The following is a 22,808-nucleotide window of genomic DNA, read 5'->3' as shown; positions in this document are numbered from 1 at the left end:
TAATAAAAAGAAAAAAAACATACCTTCCAGTTAAGACCAAAATAGTACAGCTAACACTATCAAATGTGGAACATGTATAGCCTTTGAAGGAAGAAGGAAAAAAAGATATGAAGGTAAGGGATCATCCTTTGGGAATTATTTGCTTCCTATGTTATGAATATTTACATGAACAGAATTGGTAAAAATTTTTGAGAATCTGTCAAGTGGTGTGACCATTAGCAAAGGCATTTGTTCCTCACCTCTGTCTACAGCAGCCATGTAATCTGAAAAAACAACTTAAAAAGGACAGGGGTGCCAAGCTCAGGAAGCACTGCTGGTACAGTCAGCTCAAGTTTTACTAGGGAAGAAAAGTAGTTTTCTACAAACACTCCTACACTTGCACTTACATGAGCAGCCAGGCATTTGTCAATGCTAAGAAGGGTCACTAGAGACTGTAAACATTTAAAGTTTACATGAAACTTCTTTGTTTTGCAGTTACAGTATCAGCTGAAACAGATTTTCAGAAGAATCAGATCAACTATTTCAGGAAGAAAAATAATACTTTTTAAGACCCCAACAGCAATTAATGCAACATTCACTAGTGGTGAGCTAACAAAATTACACATTTTCAACTAGATATAAGCAAACTCATTTAGTTTTTACTGTCTTAATGTCATTCAGGTACAAAACCACTTCATTAGAAAAAGCAGTAGTTGCACAGAGTTCAACAATGTGGAGTTTTCAATCACTACAGCCCTATCAAACACATCTCTTTTGTATCTCTTCTGCTCCTCCACTGTAAAATAGAATACAACCACATTTGCCTCAATGCACTAACACAATCAAAAACAGGCATTATTTCAGTTTTTTGATGATTAAAGGAACTTGAGATAACATCTGCAACTAATTACTTCTGTGCAGAATATTAAGCATCTGCAGAACAAGGTCTTAAATCTGGTCCAAGCACTTAAAATGCTAATATAGAGGGGTAAATATATCTTTTATTAATCAATCTTATGCCTACAAAAGGACTCTGAAAATTCTACTAAAAGTTCAGGAAATTTAGGATCTCTTCCTGTTTCCTCAAGAAAACTGAATGAGAAGAATGGTGGTACGTTGTCCTGTGTAAAACTGTTTCAAATAGCTTCCTGTGTCCTAGCACCATACTGACTGGAGCATTAGATCTTCCTTTCCAACTAGCACCCAAATGAGACAGACTTTATTTTTTTAAAAACAATAAAGATGAAAGAAGAAATGGGCATTCTCCCATTTATAAGAAATGGGAGAGAAAAATACATATAGACTAGGGGAGTAATAAACAGGAAAAGAAATCAATACCAAACAAGAGAATTGGGTAGGATAAAAAGTTAAGAATTCTCCATTTGGAAATGTAAGGTTTATTTTGATGTGGGCTTCAATCCACCAAAAACCAGCAGGATTATTTTAATTCAGGATTAATTTCAGAAGCCCATTACAATTAACAATGTCAAACCACAGTATTTTCTACTACAAATGACTCTAAGTCACTGGAAACACTGCTGTTACAGAAATTTAATTATGTATGTAGCAATGTATTTACACTCTACTCGCTACAGTCAAGTCTAAGACAGCATGGACCACCACCTTGCATACTGTATTATTTATCAGCACAAAGAGCAGTTTGATGAAGGCAGAACAATACACAGCTGGTCGTGTGACACTGAGGAAGTAATGAACTGAGTTCTCATGCAAGACCAATGCATCATCTCTGCTTCCTATTAAAGAAGGAATTTTTATAAATAAGCACATTTACATATAGGACAAGGCAGTCCCACTGATGTTGATGGCACAGATCAGATACTGAAGCATATGCTCAAGCAGAACTAAAAGAAACCAGAGAACTCCCACATACAGCATTAAGCTCTTAAATATTATTTCTAGTCTACTACTATTGCCCAAAACTAAGTTTCCAACAGGAAAAAAAAACCCAAATATTTAAACCCAGCAACACAAGACATAAAGGAAAATAAGAGTGGTACATTCTGTAAGTTGGCATACATCACAAAAATTGCTGTAGAGTCTGAAGCTTTACTGCATTTTCCATATCACTCAAAGCTCATCTTTTGCAGAGGTCACCACGTTACAATCTTCACAAGCATTACCTATTTTTCTTTATTCCATACAAAACTGAGTATTTGTAAACTCAAGTTTTTCACTATAATAAACAAAGCTGCTTTAATAAAAGAATTTTCAGGGAAAAGGTTGCTAACTTAGCTACCCAACATTAAACAGAATCCTAAAATTAACTAGACTTAGACTTCTTTTCTCTTTTAGTGGTCCTGTAAAAGCAAGCTCCCTTACTCCTTATGCTGGCACTCAGGAGACTGGGAAACAAGCCATTCAAGGCAGTGGTGAGCTGAGCCAGCTGAAAAATTATTGGTTTTAATCTAAAATTAGCTAGACTTAGCTAATTTTAGATTAAAAACAATAAATTCAAACACCTAAACCCCAAGAATATCACTGGTTTCTGCTACACCTTAATTTTCACTCTTTCAAGCACATGCAGACCCACAAGTTGCATGTGTAACTGCTATTCTACATATTTTAATATTCTTGGGAGCGAGAAGCTTTTGACTTTTCAGAAACACAATTCCTAAATATTTTTTACCCAAGGAAAATGAATCATGGGTTCCATTTTGTACACCAGCAGCAACTGTTTCAGTGCATACTCCACAGAAGCTTGTTCTACATGTTCAGCACTACAGTACTGACTTGCTACTCCTTCGCCCTCTCTACCACCCACATTGCCTAAGAGTTGCGCCAAGACAGGATGCTGGGTTCAAAACCTCAGATTTGTACAGCAATTTTGGGAGGATATGGGGACAAACACAAGAACAAAGTGACAACAAAGGAACTACAATCATACATGTGTGTTATACACAGTACCTTGCACTCCCTCCTTTTCTGATTTTCCTTGACCCCAGAATTATAAATCTCTCCTTTTACACATGATACTATCAGAAGAAAAAAAGTTTCTGAAGTCATGCCAAAAAATCTTCAGGAGTAATGGAAAGGACCCAAATAATAGCCTCCAGAAACTGAAGTTCTGAGTTGGAGCTTTAGCCAGTTGAAAAATTTAGTTTCTGCACATGCACATGTTAAAGCAAAGGAATTTTTAGCACATCTATTGATGTGCACATGCCTTTGTTCAGATTGGTCAGCCCAATAAGAGAAGAATATTTGTCTGCCTCATAAGCTAGGAAGAGTTTTTGAACATTTCACCTGACATACAGAAACAGCAATATATGAGAATCTTCAAGCAAAAGAGAAGCAGGATTTTGCCTGTTACCCTCATAAAGTTAGAGCTTGAAAACTTTCATTCAGCAGGTATCAAAAGCTTGCTGCAACCACTATGTAAGATTATCACAGCGAAAGCTGCATTAATTCCTTGCAATGAGAAGCGCTTAATACAAATGCTCTAAATACTTAATAGAACAGGACAGCCTCATTCTCCACATGTGGTAGGACAGATGCTTCTGTGACATTCTACACAGGCATTATAAGCTTGTTCTAAAATGAAGGAACAAGAGGGGACATACTTGAAAAGAATTTGTCCAAAAACACCCACACTAAATGTATTATTTCAGGATGAAGAGTAGAAAGAAGAAAACTCCTGGTCTACTGATGTTTTGGATAAAAGACCAAGCAAATCATAACACAGACTAAGAAAACTTTTCAAGCAACATAGTTAACAAGCCAACACCTCTATCAACCCCCTGTTTTTTTATTTTATTAAGAACAGGGTTTGAAAACTTCCTTTAGTTTCAAATAACAGCCAGGAAAAGTTAGACAGCAACTGTGAGCAGCAATATCTTACTGACTTCTAGAAGCATCAAGTAAGCAGCCTTAAGAACAGAACCTGAGACAACAGAAAATAGGCTGACAAAAGACGTTTGTCATATAGAATTGCAGTTAGGGATAAGGGTGTGTTTTTAAAGAAAATTAAGAAGCAGCAATCACTGAAAATTATGACAATCATTTAAATATTCTTGTGTTTCAAAACAGAAATCCTGGAGCTTTTTGTCATTAAGAGAATCCACCATCTGAGCTAGTAGCAGGAGGCTGTCATTCTCTATCTATGTAAACAACAGAGGAAGAGAAAATACCTTGACAGGGTTTCACACATGTCAGCTCACAGCAAAAAAAAAAAAAAAGAGACTCCAATTACAGTTGCACATTATATTTAAGCTGATTAATACCTAGCTACTGACAAGTGAAATGTCCCAACAGCAATACAGCAAGGATCTGCTGGAAACTGAGGACTATTGGATAAAAACATGGTGAGATAAATGATAACTGGACAACTGAAACAGCACCTACAGCACAGAACACCAGTGCATGCACAAGCCTTGGCAGGTTAATCTTTGGGAAGCTCTTCTCTGACAAACTGAGAGGGGACCCATCTGCAGGCCCTGCTTCCAGCTGCAGAAGTAACAATACTGCCTTCACTGCACACCTGAGATTGAGAAGCTAACCTGTGTGGTAAGAAGATATCCCTGGGTAAATAAGAGTTGCACACCATCAGCATGGGTCCCCTCTGCTGACCACCAGCCAGATAAAGCCCAGAATACAGCTTCCCTGGCATTGTCACAGCCAGTGACAATGTGCTACAGTGCTACAAAACTAGCACTTCTGCAGAAACAAGAAGTGGCACGTAAGGATGCTTGGATGTCCATACATGCTGCTGATTTAGTAGGTTAAAGACTGATTGTGTGTGACTGCAGCATTACTAGAATGATCAACTCTAACAGCTGAAATAGTGGTTTATGGATAAAGGATGTTACAACCCTATATTCCTTACACTGGTCACCATCTCTGTACAAATCATTCTTTTCTCTTTTAGTGGTCCTGTAAAAGCAAGCTCCCTTACTCCTTATGCTGGCACTCAGGAGACTGGGCAACAAGCCATTCAGGCAGTGGTGAGCTGAGCCAGCTGAAAAATTATGGATCATTTCAGGCCAAATCAGGTCTCCTAACTGGCCGACTGCCCAAACACTGATGTTGAGGCTAGAATATAGTCAAGATTAAATGTCTGGGGACACAGCAGAACAGGAAATGAGCTCCAAAGTGTTTAGACCTGCATGTTCAGGGGTGTTAAACTAAAGCCCAAGGTACAAGTAGCGTGTTTTCTGCACATAAATTCACGTGGCCATTAACCACTACTATCCATGGCCATTCCCTACTATCACTTCTATCTATTCCATCGCTCAGCTACATGGTTTCCTCTGCTCTACTCTACCCCACTGATACTGCTTCTTCCATCAGCAAGAGTCACTTCCTAACATCTTAAATTTTATTTCTGCCTTCCTAACTATCAACTTCCACCAAATGTCTCCTCTCCCCAAGGCCTCTGATTAGTCTCTGATATCTCACACAGCCAATGCCTGCCTCTTCTTACACCTGAGACAACAATAATCTTTTTCTACTTAGGGAAAAAGGGAAGGAAACCAAAAAGCAGTATTTCAGAGTTATCCTACACTCATCTATTTTGCTCCAAGTGCAGTTTCCAGCTCCAGCTTTCAAATAAACTGCTGCTCCTCACCACCACCAAGGTCCTCTGCAAGCTCTGGCTCAATCTCACCCCTCCCCTCCAGGTTCCCATTCCTAATCAGGTACTTCCTTCCCTTTTCACACCCCCTCTACTTGGAAAATGAGAAGTATATTACTGAAGGAATATCCTCTTCCTGATGTCTGTAGGGGTATCACAGTAAATAAGATAGCTCCCTCCTTTTACACTCTGAGTCTCCTTGGTAGCATGATCTCCAAGAGTAAGCACCAAAGCACTCACCAACAGAAGAAAAACAGCTGGAGAAAGTTAGCAATTTAAAGCAATAGCCATGATATTAGTATGGTCTTAGTCTGAAAGTTCTTAATTGTTCAAATACTAAATAAATAGCAAAAAAAACCCACAAAGTGAAAATGGCTGTTACAAAGTAAAAGTAGCAAGTGGCATATAATGCAGACTCAGAGATGGCAAACTTTCAGGTAAGCAGATGGTACCAGGCTTCTCTGCATGGGAAACCCTCTGGCAGGTCCTACAGAGCTCTAAGGAAGTGACTACCCTCACACAGATGTTCTGTCAACTCAAGCTACCACATTTCCATAATGCTATTTTAATCACCCAGCCAAAGCTGCCTTGCACATCCCAAAAGCAACACTGCTTTAAATATCTGATTGGAAGTTCACACACATTGCTCAGATTTCTCTTCCTCCTGTACCAATAATTGTTACCGTATGTCTATATGGTAAATTGACACCTCTCTATCAATGTGTTTAAAATCAGAATAGCACTCAACATGTATGGTGCCACAAGCCCTGCACTGAAATGTTGTATGGCAGAGGTTGCAGAGAAAGAGGAGGGGACTATCCTGGGATCTCCCATAGGAAAGGGAGACAAGCTCTTTGCAATGGGGAATCAACACTATTAGGGGTGGGCAGCTCTGTCCAAACACAGGCCTAGAACAATTTTTCCTGACTTGTTCCTCTTGCCACCAGGACACCACTATGCACAACCCTCCTGGCTCACACAGCATCAGTGCTACTCAATTTGCCTTGCTGTGGCACAGCAGCAGCACTGGATTTGTCTGAAAGACACAGAGCCTTGCAGTGCAAGATTGGCAGGATCACTCCCTTCCTTCAACGTGGCAGCAGTTTAAAATGTAGCCCTGCTCTGCAGAAACTGGATAAATTACAGGGCAGCAACAGTAACAAAAAAACCCCAAAAATTTAGTTTGAACTCAGTCTCTGAATATCAATAGTTTCCAGAAGGTATTATGTGACATGTCGTGAGAAAAGCTCTGACAGAACAGGAGCTGCAGGCAATGTTCTGCTGTTAAACACAGTTGTCCTTGTTTCAGGGTGGAAATACATACACACACACACACACATATATAGTACATACACTGTGATTCAGAAGGTTTTCATATAAAATGGCATAGGCTGCAGTGTGGATATACTCAACAGTATGCTGCATTAACTAAAACAGAAATGTAAGTTCTTCTCACATTCAGCACTGCTGGGACTAGTCAGAAGAAAAGAACACCAAAGCTTTATACCTCTCCACTTAGCAAATCAGCCAAAACAGTAACTAAAGATAGAGCAACAAAATACCTGGAAATCATGGCGTACGGTCTAATCTGCGCTGTTTCCACAGAGCAAAACTCTATCTCATTACTCCCAAAGTTCTTTAATCTTGTCAGTAAAGCAGAGGATAAGAGACAACTATATGACAAATTATTTAGCCTTCCAGGTGCTTTTAATAAGTTTCCACATGACAATAATCCCCACTGCTAATAAAATACGCAATTTTGATTCAGGAGACAGATAAGTGGATGTTGGTTTTTTTCCTTTTCAAAAAGGCCAGAAAAGCAACACTAGTAACTCCCCATCCAAAAAAACCTAGCAATGTAAGGCTCAGATTACTCAGTACATCTATAAATATGGAAAAGAAGGTATTTGCATGTCAGATGAGAACGTAGTCCTTGTCACAGAATGACAGAAAGGTTGAGGGGGAAAGGGGTCTCTGGAGGTCATCTGATCCAACCCCACTGCTCAAACAGGGTCACCTAGAGGTGGTTGCCCAAGATCACATCCAAATAGCTTCCAAATATCTTCCAAGAATATAGATAAAGAATATCGTTGCCACAAATTATGCAGGAGTTTGTTCATTTGCTCCATTCCATGAGCAAACTGCACAAAATATGAATGATAAGCTTCACTCCGCAAAAGATACCTTCCCAATTGAAATGTCTTCCCAAATGACTAAAACTGTTGACAGCCATCTCAGCTAGCAAAATACAGGATGTAGTCTAAGGAATCATTGACCCATAAACAAGGTAAGGATGGTAGGTAGCATCGTGACAGTAAACACCACAGAATGCAAAAAGAAAAAGCACAAGAGAAGAAACTATGATGTGTAAATTACTCTTAACACATTACAAATAATTTCGCCAAAGATGACTTGGCATTCTTTGGGAATTGCTGAGCAAATCTTTGTTCATGTGTATCTACAATCAAAATATTGTCAGGACACAAGAAGGGAAACAAAATACAGCAAATGAGCGATGTTTCAGCAGTATGTACACTTCGAACTACCACATGTGGTTTTCACAAGCCTATCATAATATTAACAGATTAAGCTAATGCAATGAAATGCTGATTTAAATCTATCAGTGCTATTTCCAGTATCAGTGAAATACTTTTAATACTAACATGTTTTACAAGCTGCATATACAGGCTTTAAATGTATGCAGCAGCAGATGAGCTGGACACAAACTACTCCTGACCAAACCAGAAAACACACAGAAGTACCACAGCCCAAAACATGAATCTAGAACAATGGGAGGCTGGGGGTATAAAATGTCTCAACAATTTGATCTTTGAATTGTGTTCAACAACAGAATCTCAGGTTTTTCAGAGAGCTTTAGAAACAGTACATAGTACACAGCGTTGTCTTCCTCTGTTCACTTGCAGAATAAAATAACATGCATCCAGCATGTAAAGTCTAATTCCTTCTTCCTCCACTACCACACAGAACTTCCTGAACTCCCAACAACAAAGTGCAGTTCATGGATAGTTGTAGTTACATATTTGACTCCTTCAAGATTAAATTAAAATCTGTTTCATTACTTGAAATTATTATGGCAATGTTCTTACCTCATTCATGAAAAATAGTTCATTTCACTAACAAATACATCCACGCTATAACAGCACATAATTAAGAAAGAGATTACTCAAGCAGGATAACACTGTCAATTTGACTAATGCAAGTTTTGGAAATGGAAAAAGACCCACAACCCTTTCCTTCACTTCACTGGCTGTAGGCAACAGTCATGTTTATTTTGAGTTCCGATCTAATAGTTTCAAATACACTGGTCCAGAGTAAACAAGCATGCAGTCCCAAGATCACCAAACCAAGAATTGTACTCTTTTACTACCCAAAAATCCACTGTGAGCTTGGGCTGAGCTCCTCCAAAAATAAACTGGTACCTTATAAGAGGATTCTCTCATCACTGTAAGCCACAAAAGCTAAGAAAAAGAGTATAACTGATGAGACACTAATTCAAGAGAAAAATATTGAATAAAAGAGGTATAAAAACTGAGAAAAAAAGTGGAGCTGGAACATGTTGACTCAGCAAGATCAAGAATCAATCCACTTCAAGATCAAAGGAGGCTGGTATTTTCCTACCTTGTACCTTCCAGGCCAGCAGGGACTCCTTGAGCTGGTAAGCACATTAATCCACAGTAAACTGCCTAACTGGCTAGGCTCTCTGCATGAGCCAGTAAATAATTGCTGTGTATCTCCTGCTTGAAGAACCTCCGTGCATGGTAGAAGATGCCGAACACTCACCCATGGGAATTTTAAAGACAGACTCTATTTCTCAAGACTAATGGTCTGGCAAAAGGTCATGTCCTTGCAGCCATTGTCCTGCATGGAAGATAATATTAGCTGGAAGTTCTTTCCAATCCTAAAGACACTGCAAAATTAAGTACTCAGACTAAGAATTGAAAGTTTTATTCCATCTCCAATAAATATTATGTCACCATCAGTCACCATTTTGGATTCCAGAAAGAAGGTATGGGGCAAAATAAATAACACAAAACTTGGTATTTAAGACTGGTGTCATAGCCTAATGTAACTTCTTTTCTTGAGGATTTCTTTAGTTTTATGGAGACTTTTATTAATTTCTTCTTTTCAGAGGTTAAAGTTCAGTCATTATCAACAGGTTAAAAGAGGCAGTATTACCTATCCATCACCATAACACATTTCAGGACCACACCAAGCCTTTGTAGGAAGAAGGCTGGGGCAAAGGTTGTGATGTGAAAAACAGCATAGCTGTCCTGGTTTAAGGCAAATTTAGGGAGCAAACCTCCAAAGGGGTCCCTCTAGAAAGCAAATTCAAGCAGCCCCTCCCTCACCCAGTTCAGGAGAAAAAAACATTCCACTGAGAAAAGTGGGAAAAAAACCTGTTTAACTAGCAAAGTACTCAAAACATGGAAAAATGAATAATATTAAACAATGGAACTTCTTGTTTTTCTGAAGAGATGGCAAATGAAGAGAGTCCTTTTTGTGGGGTGTGGCCCAGCTTGCTCAGTCTTTGATCTGTCCCTCCCATGCTGGAAAACGCTGTGTCCCGGGCACCGGTGGGCTATAGCCATTGTTTTTCTGGGTTTTTGGTCCAAAGCAAGGCTCATCAGTTCCAAGAAAAAGAAAAGCCAGTCTGGGGAACTCCTCTGCCTCAGCTAGCAAAAAAACTAACTAAAAGCAAAGGATAGCCCTTTCCTGCTGTGCATGCTGCAGACAATACCATCCATAAGAGAGCTGGCTGAAGCTCTCATCCCTTTGTTTTTGAATACAGCCACCTCAGACATTCCACTGCTTCCCCTTCTCCCTCCCTTCACTCTCAGATCTAGTTTAAAGGTGCAAAACTTATTTCTAGGCTAAACAGATGAATGGGGATACAATTCAGCATCATAAAGTCACCCCATGACATTGGTATAAAGGAATACAAGAAAAATTTCTGGGTTACACTTCAATCCAACTCTTCCTATCCTTTCCTCCCTTCCCAGCTTTTCCATCTCTAGAGAGCATAGAAGATGATGCTGCTATTTGAGAAGTTCTGGACTAGAGAGCCACTGCATAAGCCCTTGCCACTTCACTGCACTGTTTTATTTCAACTGTTGAGCACTGAACTAAAAGCAGTAGGGTCAAATTACTAAAAATAAGTGAACAATTTTATAATAAGGAAAGGTAGAGCAGAAACTGAAAATAAAATACAAAACCAAAAACCATCTGCCACAAATGTGTTTGAACAGTTTGATGTAAATATAAGAGTTTCTAAATCTCAAAAGACATTCTATTTTAAGCATTACTGAATACACTTTAAAGCTAGAAAGAGCAAGATTATGGCTGATGGAGTTTTAGGCAATTTTTTCAAGACAGCTTGGAAGAACTCAACTTACAGTCTGTACAGGCTCCAGGAATTTTTTCTTCTTAAAAGAATTCAGATAGAGAAAAATGGATTTCTTAAGTATCATATTTAAGGAGTACCTAAATTTTTTTATGCTTCCATATATTTTCTAGTTAGTAAAACACTAGGCAATATTACACAGGCTGCTTTTTTCCTAAAAATTCCACACTATGAATCCATGAAGGTTCAAAACAAATTTGTTACAGAACCAAAGAACAGCAAGCAATTACAACTGACTGAAAAGTTACTCACACTGCTTTGGAGTTTGGGCTAGTTGCTAGTTGGTTAACTTGTTACTGTACGAAAGGAAGTTCCATAGATATTTCCTTGGATTTTTTTTTTCCTTTTAAACTCAAAAGGTTCTTTAAATTTTCCCAGGATCATCACCACCACCAAATTCTAGAGATTGAAAAATTTTTAACGAAATTAAATATCTTAATGGACTAAATCACAATCCTGTGATGGGTACTGATCAGGTGGCTTGTGTCAGTATCTGAACCTCCTGGCCCAAGTAAGGGTGGCATTTTCCTTGCACTGCCTCAAGTTTCTCCAGCAAGAGCTCCTGCAGGTTACATTCCCACTTGAAATGTCACATATTTCATCGAGCATAACGATTCAGGCATTTTGCCAAATTGACACGAATATGTCAAGCCTCATTTTTCTTTGTAATAGCAGTAGATTGGATGATCTAGTCCCACTGTAGTGTGATGGCCAGATGCTATTCTGAGAAAATTATGTCTGAAGAGGGGAGACAGGGTGTCAAGCAAACGACAATGCATAACTGCAACAGCAAATCCATCTGAATAAAATTAGTGCTCAAGTGATTTATGGAAATCAAAACAAACATATCAAAAGACCACAGATGTATAAAACCTGGATGAAACTAAGGACCTGGGGTTCACATGGAGTGTTTATAACACAATCACAAAAATTCCATTGTTTCACCAACACACACAAGAACAAAGTTACCATTAGGCTCCTGGCTTAGTGAGTCAATAAACTGTTCCCATTGCCTAGTCTGGCCACCAAGCAGCTGCCAAACACTGCAATGCCAACATGGGGCTAAGTAAAGGCTAGTCAGAAAGACCAACAAAAAAACACTGGTGGAAAAGAATCTGGAATCTTTTTCACATTAAGGAATACCAAGAATGATGGAGTGATGGCAGGGTTTATTGCTTGCCTTTGGGTAGGTGTTTGAGGGGATTTTGGTCTTATTTTCACAAAAGAGCTTCCTTTGGTTACCAACACAACTCTGAATCATTTCTGATCATTGTGTTCAGATAAATACTGAACCAAGTTCATACAGAAGTTTTCATAAAAACTGCCAATACAGTAGCAGTCATCTCCTTAGCCATTGGCTTTGAAGTTTCACATTCAAGTACTGAAATGATAGCAGTGACAACTGATTATCCACCTCACTGGGCAATTTATAGATATTACACACACAGATACCTTGGTATCCTTCCATAGCTATCAGACCCTCAAAATGACAAAGCTCCCAGACATGATACAAAACTAAAAAAATTCTTAGTTATCAGTGTGACAGCTACTGAAGAGCAGTTAAGTTCCCTTCCAGCATCTGGAATTTGAAAAAGTAACTCATTTCACATAAAAACAGGTGTAATGGTGAAGCTTTTTGAACTTTTCACTGCACAGATCTGGAGCAATTTAACAAGTGTAACAATTAGCAGATCCAGCTTGACTGTTTTTAAGTATCTAAATCAGAACAGTTCACAGTAACAACCAGTTAAAATCATGTGAAAGACAGTGATAAAACTGAAGTTAAAGTTTTGTTCAATTGCTTGCATTATTTCCCATTGGTTCTGATTTTTTTTTCTGCTTATTGGAAAATGTCTGTATTACAGACCAATTAAAATTTTAATTGTCATAGATTCCACTGTCTGTAGAAGGCAGATTTATTCACAAATTAAAAATCTGAATTTCCATTATACTCCTTATAGCATCAGAACTCCAGAATGCAAAGAGCCTCTTACACCTCTGCAATATTTTCTTCTCCAGAACACTGTGCATTGCAATTCAGAATTCACTACATGTGTTACTTAATCACTTAGAGAACTCTTTCCACTCAAATAGAAGCCAGTAACAACAGAACAGATGCCTTTAGGAAACTAAGGATGTGTGATTACAGTACTGGAAAAACAGACACATGCTTGCATCATCTGCAATTATTAAGTTTAGAATTAAATAGTCATCAGTGTTTCCGAGATAAAACTGATTAAGAGATTTAAAAGGTCACTAGAAACACAATTCTAAGTCAAGCTACTTCATGGTATCATTTTTTCAAGACAAAACACTTTCTTTCTGTGAGGAGAAAAAAAAAAAAAGGAGGGGGGGAGAAATATTGTATCTTAACCAGGAAAATAACCTCCCTCTTCTCTAAGCATCTTTCCCACTACTGTACTGTCACCTCAAACAACCCAAGAGAGTGGTAGGTCTTCTTTCAATTTTTATTTTTAAAGTGCACAGTAAATTTTATTTCATAAAAGGAACGAAAACAAACAGGAAGTTTGTGGTCCAGAAAGTCAGCTCTGGATTATGATTCTGTAAATATACTGCAGAAAGGATGCAAGTATTTTGGAGCAAAAGCAGATCTTCTAACTTGCATTGGGAAAACAGTAAATAGCCCTCCAAATGCAATACACTGGTAAAGATAGCAACACACCCAGAAAAATCTGCTGAGGAAACAGCACATGGCTGTAAGCTATTCTTACTTGCTAACAAACCTAAACCAGGAATACAACGCAGTATATTCACCACCAATAGGTTTGTTTATCCAGCAGGACAATCAAAGCAAGAAGATGTGATTCCCACTGAAGGATTTAAGGGATATACTGCTCCCACAAATGGTATGTTTTTCTCACCCTTTGTAAGTACATTCAGGTTGATCCAATAAAAAGCAAATTGGATTAGTTTGATTTACCACTGATGGTAACCTGCTCTTAAGTGGCCTGATGGTACACTTCAGCCTTAAAACATGTCAGCAGGTCACAGAGAGATATGATAACAAATTACTGAGAAAATACTTACACAGCTTGTTGGTGCAAGCTTCAGATGCCTTGCTGACCTGCGAACAGTGCTAAAACTCAGCAGAGATAAATGTCATCATGCAAATGACTTCCAAATGGGTACTAGCATAGAGAAAAAGCTGGAGCAGCTCTTTATGAAGACAGGCTGAGAGAGCTGGGGTCGATTCAGCCTGGAGTGAGCTCCATGGAGACCTACTACCAGCCTTCCAGTACCAAAAGGAGTCCTACAAGAAAGCTGGAAAGGGACTTTTTACACGGGCGTGTAGAGACAGAATATGGGAGAATGGCCTTAAACTGAAACAGGTTTAGATAAGATGTTAGGAAGAAATTCTTTACAGTGAGGGTGATGAGGCAGTGGAATAAGCTGTCCAGAAAACCTGTGAATACCCCATGCCTGGAAGTGTTCAGGGCCAGGCTGTGTGGGGCTTTGAGCAATCTGGTCTAGTGGAAGGTGTCCCTGCTTTAGGAAGGGGAATTAAAAATTGATGTTCTTTCAGATACCTTCCAAACCAAACAAAGTTATGTGAAAGTTGACACTTCTGCATGCTGGTGTTAACAGACACAAAGTAATCTCATTGAGGAGCTCTTAGAGCTTTATATAGCAAGAAAATACTTTCGTCACTCCCTTAAAACTGTAATTTTGCTCATGCCATACTGATCAGATTACATAATGTTAAGCCTAGTGAAAACCTCAAACTTGCTCTCTCAAATAGAACCACAGAAAATAACTAGCTGGCCACTGGAAGCTGCAATGGCAGTGCTGCTGCAAGGAGATGGGGAAGCACTTCCAAAATCCTTTGGTGGGTTAAGAGTTAACTAACAAGTAACAGAGCACATCAAACATTAACCAAACTGATGCTGAATACAATATGCAAGGTAATCCAGTTCATAGGTGTGCATCATAAGAATATTTAAAAGAACAAAGGCAGCAAGACAGAATGACAAATATGATTCAATGTTTGGGCAAATAAATCCTCTGAGAAACAGAACTAACACACCCCTGTATTTCAAACATGAATGACCTTTAGCCTTCTGTCCCAATGTTTTCTACTACTTCAGTAAACACATCCCATTGCTACTGCTATGCCACAAAACCCAGGTTTTCCTTACCACAGCATTCATTTCCAACCACCCTTCTCTAACAATCAGTGAAGAACAGAAGACTCATGCTGTGGCTGGCTCAAAATTACACTTGTGCAGACTGACAAGCAGCAGCAGAAGTATCTCAAGCTACTCTTGGGCTCCGTGATCCTTCCTTCAGCACAGCTCCCAATTAAGGTCTTTCCCTCAGCACCAGGACACACAAGATAGAGAAATGTAATTCTAACAGGTCACCCTTTGCTGCTGATTGACTGGGAAAAGGAGGGAATAGAGAACAGCAAAGGATCAGTGAGAGCTAGAATGTGTCCACAGCATGTCCACATAAAGCTTGTTGGCTTCCAAGCCAAGGCTAAAAAGACCTTTCAAAACTAGTCTGTAGATAACAAAAGAATATTACAGGTTGCTTCTTAACCTATCTTCTCAGCTTTTTTTTTTCTTTTTAAATTTTAGAAATGCTAGTGTACCTGGTTAGGTACTCTAAAAAAACAAGAGTGGAAGGAATGGAAGTAACCAGGGAAAGTTATCTCCCTTACTATTTATCATTAAGTATTTGTAGAGCTGAAAAATAACACAGAACCTCTACATCCTTCAGTGAATAGATGAAGTTACATAATTTGCTCTATACTGGGCACTACATTAGACAACATAAAGACAAAAGGAATCAAAAGCCTACAAATTTTATGAGCAAACATATGACAAGAACTTAGTCACCACAACTTTTCCCTATCTTTCCCCCCATGAACACATGTATTCAATCTAAATGAAACAGTTACAGGCATACAGGACATTTGGAGCACTCAGAATTTTTATTTCAAGGTTTGAGGTGGCAGGAAAAAGGCATTTATATTTTCCTTTCTTGCCTCTTACTGGCTTATTGGCCACAGTTTACTTGCAACAGAACTCTTAATTCAGTAAAAAAGTGATGATCCAGTTACTGAATTAAGACAGATGACAGCACTCACTTGAGCTGAAAATGAAGGGAAAAGAACAAATCCCATAAGCTATACCCAAACATGTGTCCCCAAGTTCCTACTCTGTTAGCCTGAATAACTACTGTGAGAAACAACTGCCTACCCATGAGACCAGACTTTTCTCAACACTGAGAGCTGCAGTAATTAAAAGTGAAGGATGGTGGAATAAAAGCACTGACCATGTTTAGAATTTTACAGGCTTCTTAGGGATGGTCATAAGAAGAAGGGTATTACAAATTTTGTCCTCTTTGCCCATATTCAGCCTCATTTCAAATGTTATGAAAACATGTACACATACCACACATGGATGTAAAACTAATTACAAGTTTGGTAATATTTGCTGTAAGGAAGAAAAAACCCATCATTCAGAACTAGCCCAGTAGGATCGAGATGTTTGTATTTACTACAGGAAACTGAAAGGATCAGAAGATGGGGGAACTCTTGTAGTGCTGTATGCCCACAACTAGCCATACTGCTTACTATTGCCTGCACTGCTACCATCATCAAGCAACCCCCATTTATGCTAAAGTTCTTCTGAGATTTTAATCTACAAAACTCCAAATGAACCAAATTGCTACTGCCTTCCACCCACTAGCTGGCATAAATCCAGCCAGCAGGCTTTCTGCAGTTTTCCCACGCCTGATTGTTTCCCATCATGTCGACAAAGTGTAGATCATGCAGAAAACCAACAAGTTCAAACTTTTTTTTTTTTTTACTGGAAAGGGTAAGAATTGGAGAATACCAGCACTCAACTCCTCTCTTTCATAATACAGGATATACTTTGACTAACTGGAGTACAGCGAGAGAACACGAAGAAAGCAGCACTCTACATATGATGTAGGCTGCTCAGCAGATTTGGGGGGGGAGGAGGGAGGACATCTAAACAGATGGTCTAAAATTTGCATTTTGTATTTCAAAGCTGAAAGCATTTCTCAGCCTAGAACATAAAGCACTAATTTCAGCAGAACCTTAGAAATAATCCAAGAGGGCACCTCTCCCACTGTCCAGTGCAACTTCAGGAAAAATCCCAATTATGTTTAAGGTTATAATGTGGGCACTCCAGAAGACACCAAACTCCCATAATTCTTCAAGGACCAGCATCATCTCTCAAGTCTCTTCTCAACACAGGCTCCAGAGAAAAGAATAACATGTGGCTACTAAAAAGTCTAGCTAAGAAAAGTCTTCAAATAAAGAGGGTCAGTGCTCTTTGCAGAAGCTTCAGCAGCTGAAGATGACACCATGCAGTTACACCTCAACTTCACCCTAGACATGTGAGAGGTTTCTGAACCTGACTTGGAACTCACTATCCTGCCCTCACTGGCTCCAGAGATGTCACCACGAGGACTTGCATTTCCTGAAAGTGGCACTCCAGAAAATCCTTGCTTCTAGATCAAGCATCTCAGCTTAAAATCAGTGCCCACATTTCAGAGAGGCTGTGGGGAGCCTGCTCCAAAGAAAGGCTCAATCTCATCCACTGAAAAATTGAATGGAATAGGAGCTGGGGTGCAGACACTAGAGTGGCTCCTGATTTTTCAGGGGGAAAAAACAGGTTTCCTGAATCACAATAGCAAGTACTCTTAATTTCATTAATGAATTGTGCCTCAAGAAACGTTGGAAAGGAAGAGCAAAGAGTTTTATGCACTTTTATACTCGATGGCATGGCAGAGGATGACAGAAGACACTGATCCCACTGAGTAATAAAAGCTAAATTATCTCCTCTGCCCACTTTTACTATAGCTAACTAAGTAATATAGATGAGAGAAGATAAAGGGATTCAAAATCCGCATATTAAGCTTTTCTTGTTTCTTTTTTTAAAAACTGCAGAAATTAGAAGAAGAAATTAAGACCAAAAGCACCTCAGAATAATTTTTGTTACTTTCACCTCCTAAGAGTAGAGACAGCCACATACTGAGCAACAGAAGAAAGAGCACTTTTAGGCTATTGCCATACATCTGCTGACCCACAACTCATCCTATCAGACTGCAGAGCTTCCATCTTTGCATAACACAGCAGTCAGTAATCCTCAGCATTCCAGAAACAGAGTCAAAAGCGTGATTTAAAGTGATCTATACCCACTGCCACACAGAGGCCAAGGCCATTGAGGTGGGCACATGTATTAGCAGCAGCTGCTGTCAACCTGATGACTTGAGGGTTGGAGAGGTTTTTTTTCCAAGCACAGACAGAAATTTTGAGTTGAAGTGATACACAGGAATTCAGCAGCTGAAGATACATCTTCACAAATTCTGAAGGATTGAACTGTTTGCCCAACAGCAGTCCAAGTGCTGCTACAAAGTAGCTATTAGCTCATAAAATTACATTATTCGTTGCCTCTAAGATTAACACACTTTCACCACAGAAACGGCCTTAGCTTTTGTCAAGTAACACAGAGAGCAGCTGCTTTGACAGATCATTAAAGAAACAAGTCTTCTCAATTTACATATTGCAGATAATCTTATTTTTTAAAAAATCTGAGAAATCAAGGAGATTACAGGGCATTTGCATTCTAACTCATTTGCATCAGATGCAAAGAAGCTATAAGAATGTTTTGGTTTACTTCCAGAGCTATCTTTTAGATCTGGTACTGAAGAATGAAACACCACAGATACTTGAAAAGTAACTGGGTAGTAAGAAACACCTTAAGTACCTTTGTGTTGCAAGAGATGCAGAAGTTTGGGGAAAATTACAGTTATCTAAAATCAAGCAACAAATTTTGAGTGTTACACAAGTTTGTTTGGCAAGATGTGTCTTCAAAACCAGGCAGCTCTCGTTGCAGAATCTCTGCAATATCCTATTTGAAATGGAAAGAAATTCATCTTTGGGAAATGAAATTGATTTTTTAAAAGTGTGATATGTGTATGCACATGTCTTCCTAAGTCCTGGACTAATCCTTTCCATTCTCCCTCCTCTCAAAGGCAAAAATTTGTGGTACACCTTCCCAACATTACTCAGTCATTCCCCATGCACTACCCTGCAGGAAGAGCTTACAGATGAAATGAACAGCTGAAAGTGAGACTTGCCCTGCAATACAGCCCATCCATCTCCCAAACACAAACTGCAGTTTTACTCCAGATTTTAACCACCTTCTTAGAAGAAATGTGTTTTTCTCAGGAGATAGGCAAGAACTTTGTAATTCTTGAATAAATATTTAAGACCATCAGGAAGGGAGTAGGGCTTTATCCCCACCCAATTTTTCTGCCTGGCAGGGGAAAACAAAAGACAGGAGCAGTAAAGAAAACAATTTAATGGAAGATGTAAAGTTAATGTCAGCAAGGGGTAACCACTGCAACAATAAAAATAAAAGCACTCAAGAATGTCAAGGGGGCCCAGGGGAAGAGGTGGGAAAGCAATGCAAGGAATACAGAGAAAGTCCAGTGGGAACCGTTGTTTGCACACCCAACTCTAAAGCACGGTTTTTACAATGATTTTCTACCTACACCACTGCTGCATTTTTCTAGAAGACAGAAATACAAATATTTTCCAGTGGCCTACAAAACTAAAGATTTGAGAAAGGCAAAATGAGCATTAAAATATTACAGCCTATATACCAAGGTAGCAGTATAATAAGATGTGTGTTTTATCATTTGATAGCTATCAATAGCATTCACAGAAGAAACACTTTCCTTTTTAGTGACTAATCAAAACATCTGTCACTTCATAATCAAGTGTATACTTCATATGAATGACCTTTGATCCAATGAGTTCTGAAGCCCCTCGATTTCTGGAAACAGCTTGTCAATCCACCCTCACCCTTCACATTTTAGACTGCATCCTCCTTCATATTAGGATTAGGTTAATTTCTCTTGACCTTTTCTACCCTAACTCCTCTGCCTCACTCAAAAAAACAGCACTTACAAAGTAGCTGATGCTTGACTTTGCCTCTTGATAGTAAGCAGAACAAATTTTTCCATCCCAAACAGCGACAATAAGTAATCCAGAGCTCACCACTGAAGATCCTACACTTTCTCAAAATACCATCTGTCAATATCCCTGCAATCCAGGAGCAAGAACTCTGCAATGAAAATGGCAGCATGTGTTTTCCATTATGGTAAACAACCACATTAGCCACAAGCTGATGGGAAATAGTCTGTTGATAAAACTGTGATGATCAGCCAAAGTTGCTTCAAAAGTAAAGCACATAACCTTGCTTCACAATGCATATTGTGACATTCACACAAGGGTCTTACAAGCAGGTTAAGCAGGCAGGCTTCTAAGTAGTTAAGACATGCCTGTTTTGCAAAGCTAAAACACAGGAATAATAACTATTCTTGCACAAATAACAACTCAAAAAATGAACATGACAGGGAAATTTTGGACGGAAGGCAGGTGGGAGGTACACACAGCCATAGCAATACAGGAACCATAGGACAGTTAACTGACGTCAGGATAACAACTTTGTTTAAGAACAGATCCCGAACAACTTAGCTCTGACAGTTGTAAGCTACTGCTTATCTACACATGACACACAAAAAAGTAGTACTTCATTCCTAAAGATGTGGCCTCAGTAACTAAAAGAGGGAACCTGGAAAGAATATGAACTATCACTATCAACAGACTCCTTTTTTCTACAGCCCATCTACTGGACAACACAAGGTACAACAGCCACAGCTGGAGTTCTGAACATTTCTGAACTCTTCTTTTTCTTTCATCTGTCCTATATTTTAGAAACTGATTTTGACTGCATGTGCCACAGGGACCGGGGAAGCTAAGAAATAAGATCACACACACATACAAAAAGAAATAAACCCTCATAGTGAAAGACAAGACCTTCAAAGGCATATTAGAGACTGTCTAAACCTACGTTTAATGCAGCGTTTAACCATACCAGCAATTAACACCATAGACAAAATAAGTCCTTGTTAAATATTAAGTACCTGTGCCCTCTCAGATAGGGAGAAAGGGCTCAACTTAAGTGCCCAAAAACATCCAACAGCGAAGGTGCCTTAAGGAAAAATATCATAGTATTCTTTATTCACGTATTCTTTATAACTCATAACAGATTAATAAAAAGAAGTAAATTAAAACCTCTCCTTTTAATCTCATACAAATAACCTTTAAATAATTCTTATGCCAGTAAGATATATTTCAAGGTGTTTCCAAAGGAACACTATCAGCATAAGTAACCTTTCTTTAAAATCCCCTGTATTACTAATTTGAGTATGGAAAAGCAGGTATTTTATCACCCACCATCATATTTTAACACATCTTTGACAGTGAAGAGAGATCTGTCAGCCTCATTAAGATCCAGGCAGCAGAATAGGATTTAAGCAACTGAAGTATGTTAGAAGCAAATATACTGTATAATCACGATTTAAGGTTTTTTACTTCCGTTTTGGATGCTTAACTTCACACGATCCAGTCCTGAACATTTAGAGGCTTGCACCACACAAAGCTTTAGGTGGCCCCCCAAAAGCTGTTGATACAGCATATCTACCCGTGATACTCTCTTTCTATCCGTAATTTCTTTACACTGGCAAATACAATTAAGGAAACTCAGCCACCGGCACCTTCAATCGTCTGGATTAACATTAGAGCAAGTGATTTTAAGGGCCAGAAAAAGGCAATTGTGCCATCTGCACTGGTTCTGTGTCCTGCACGTCATAGGCTGACAGCCTCTGGATCACAGCATGAAGTCTTTTTCAGATCAAAGTTCTTGTGCACTATTCAGCAACAAGCAGCTGTTTTGAGTAAGCACATAATAGCTGTAGAAGAGATGCGGCAGTTTTTCAGTCACTTATACTGCCTCCACAAATACCATAACTTAACCCCCTTCTTTCCATGGCTGATGCATGGAATTGGCTAGGGTGAGAAAATAAATCAGCCACTGGAGGACACTTCATATTTGCCCTCCCAGCTCTAGCTCGCCAGAAGGCTAAATTCACACTAGGGAAAGCAACACGGAGCCTCAGTTACATATGGCAGCTGGAGGACACAGGCTAGCGCTCAGAAGTTGATACCGGTTTGGGAGGATGTCGGTGAGAGGAGGGACAGCAGCACGGGAAAGACACATTTTAAGGGATCTCCCTGTCACCCAGTCCCGCTCCCTTCCCGGCGAGCGAGGCACCCACCTGTGCCGGTGCTCGTCGTGCCCTTGCCCGTGGATGAGGAAGCCGCCGAGGTTCTTGCCCCCTTTGCTGGTGTCCACGTGGGGAATGAGCACATCCTCCAAGCCCAGGTCAAAGCGCTTGTGCTTCGAGGAGTCGGGGAGGAAGAAGAACGCCCCGAAGCACAGGGTGATGAAGGCACTAAGAATAAGGAGCAGATAAATTTTTCGGAGAGTCTCAAGGTAGCCCTGTGGTGCGGGAAGGAGGAGGCCCCCAGGTTCAGCGGGGGCAGCCTCCGCCCGGAGAGCGGCAGCAGGGCGGGAGTGGTCATCCTTCCGCTAGCGACCCCCCGGCGGGGCACGGTTCATCCCCTCAGCCCCTGCGGAGGGCGGCCCCGGCCCGCCTCGGGGGCTGCGGGCGGCTGCACCATCACCATCCTCCCCGCGGGTGCCGGAGGAAGGGAGGTCGGGGGGGAGGCCGGGCCGCCCCGACGGCCCCCGCCCCCACGGGGGCTCGGGCCGGGGCGCGGTCGCCCCGCTACCTGCGCGCCCCCTTCCTTCCTTCCTTGCCTCCCTCCCTCGCCGCGGGACCAGCCGGGCCCGAGCGAGCGACTCCGGTCAGCGGCGCTCCCCGAGCTCCGCGGCCGCGGGGCTGCGGGAC

At 40.1% G+C, this 22,808-nt stretch overlaps 1 protein-coding gene across 1 annotated transcript in view; it reads right to left on the bottom strand.

Annotated features, from left to right (window-relative positions):
* The window catches only part of MAN1A2 (mannosidase alpha class 1A member 2), a 134,187-nt gene extending 111,697 nt beyond the window's left edge, over window positions 1-22,490 (bottom strand). Inside the window, 2 exon segments of the mRNA XM_036379366.2 lie at window positions 22,173-22,368; window positions 22,371-22,490. Coding sequence (XP_036235259.1) covers window positions 22,173-22,368; window positions 22,371-22,479 — 305 coding nt within the window. The 5' untranslated portion in view covers window positions 22,480-22,490.
* Window positions 22,491-22,808: the final 318 nt, after the last annotated feature.

Source organism: Molothrus ater, chromosome 2, assembly GCF_012460135.2.
Source record: "Molothrus ater isolate BHLD 08-10-18 breed brown headed cowbird chromosome 2, BPBGC_Mater_1.1, whole genome shotgun sequence".
Taxonomy (NCBI): Eukaryota; Metazoa; Chordata; class Aves; order Passeriformes; family Icteridae; genus Molothrus; species Molothrus ater.
This window is presented reverse-complemented; position numbering and strand designations above follow the sequence as displayed.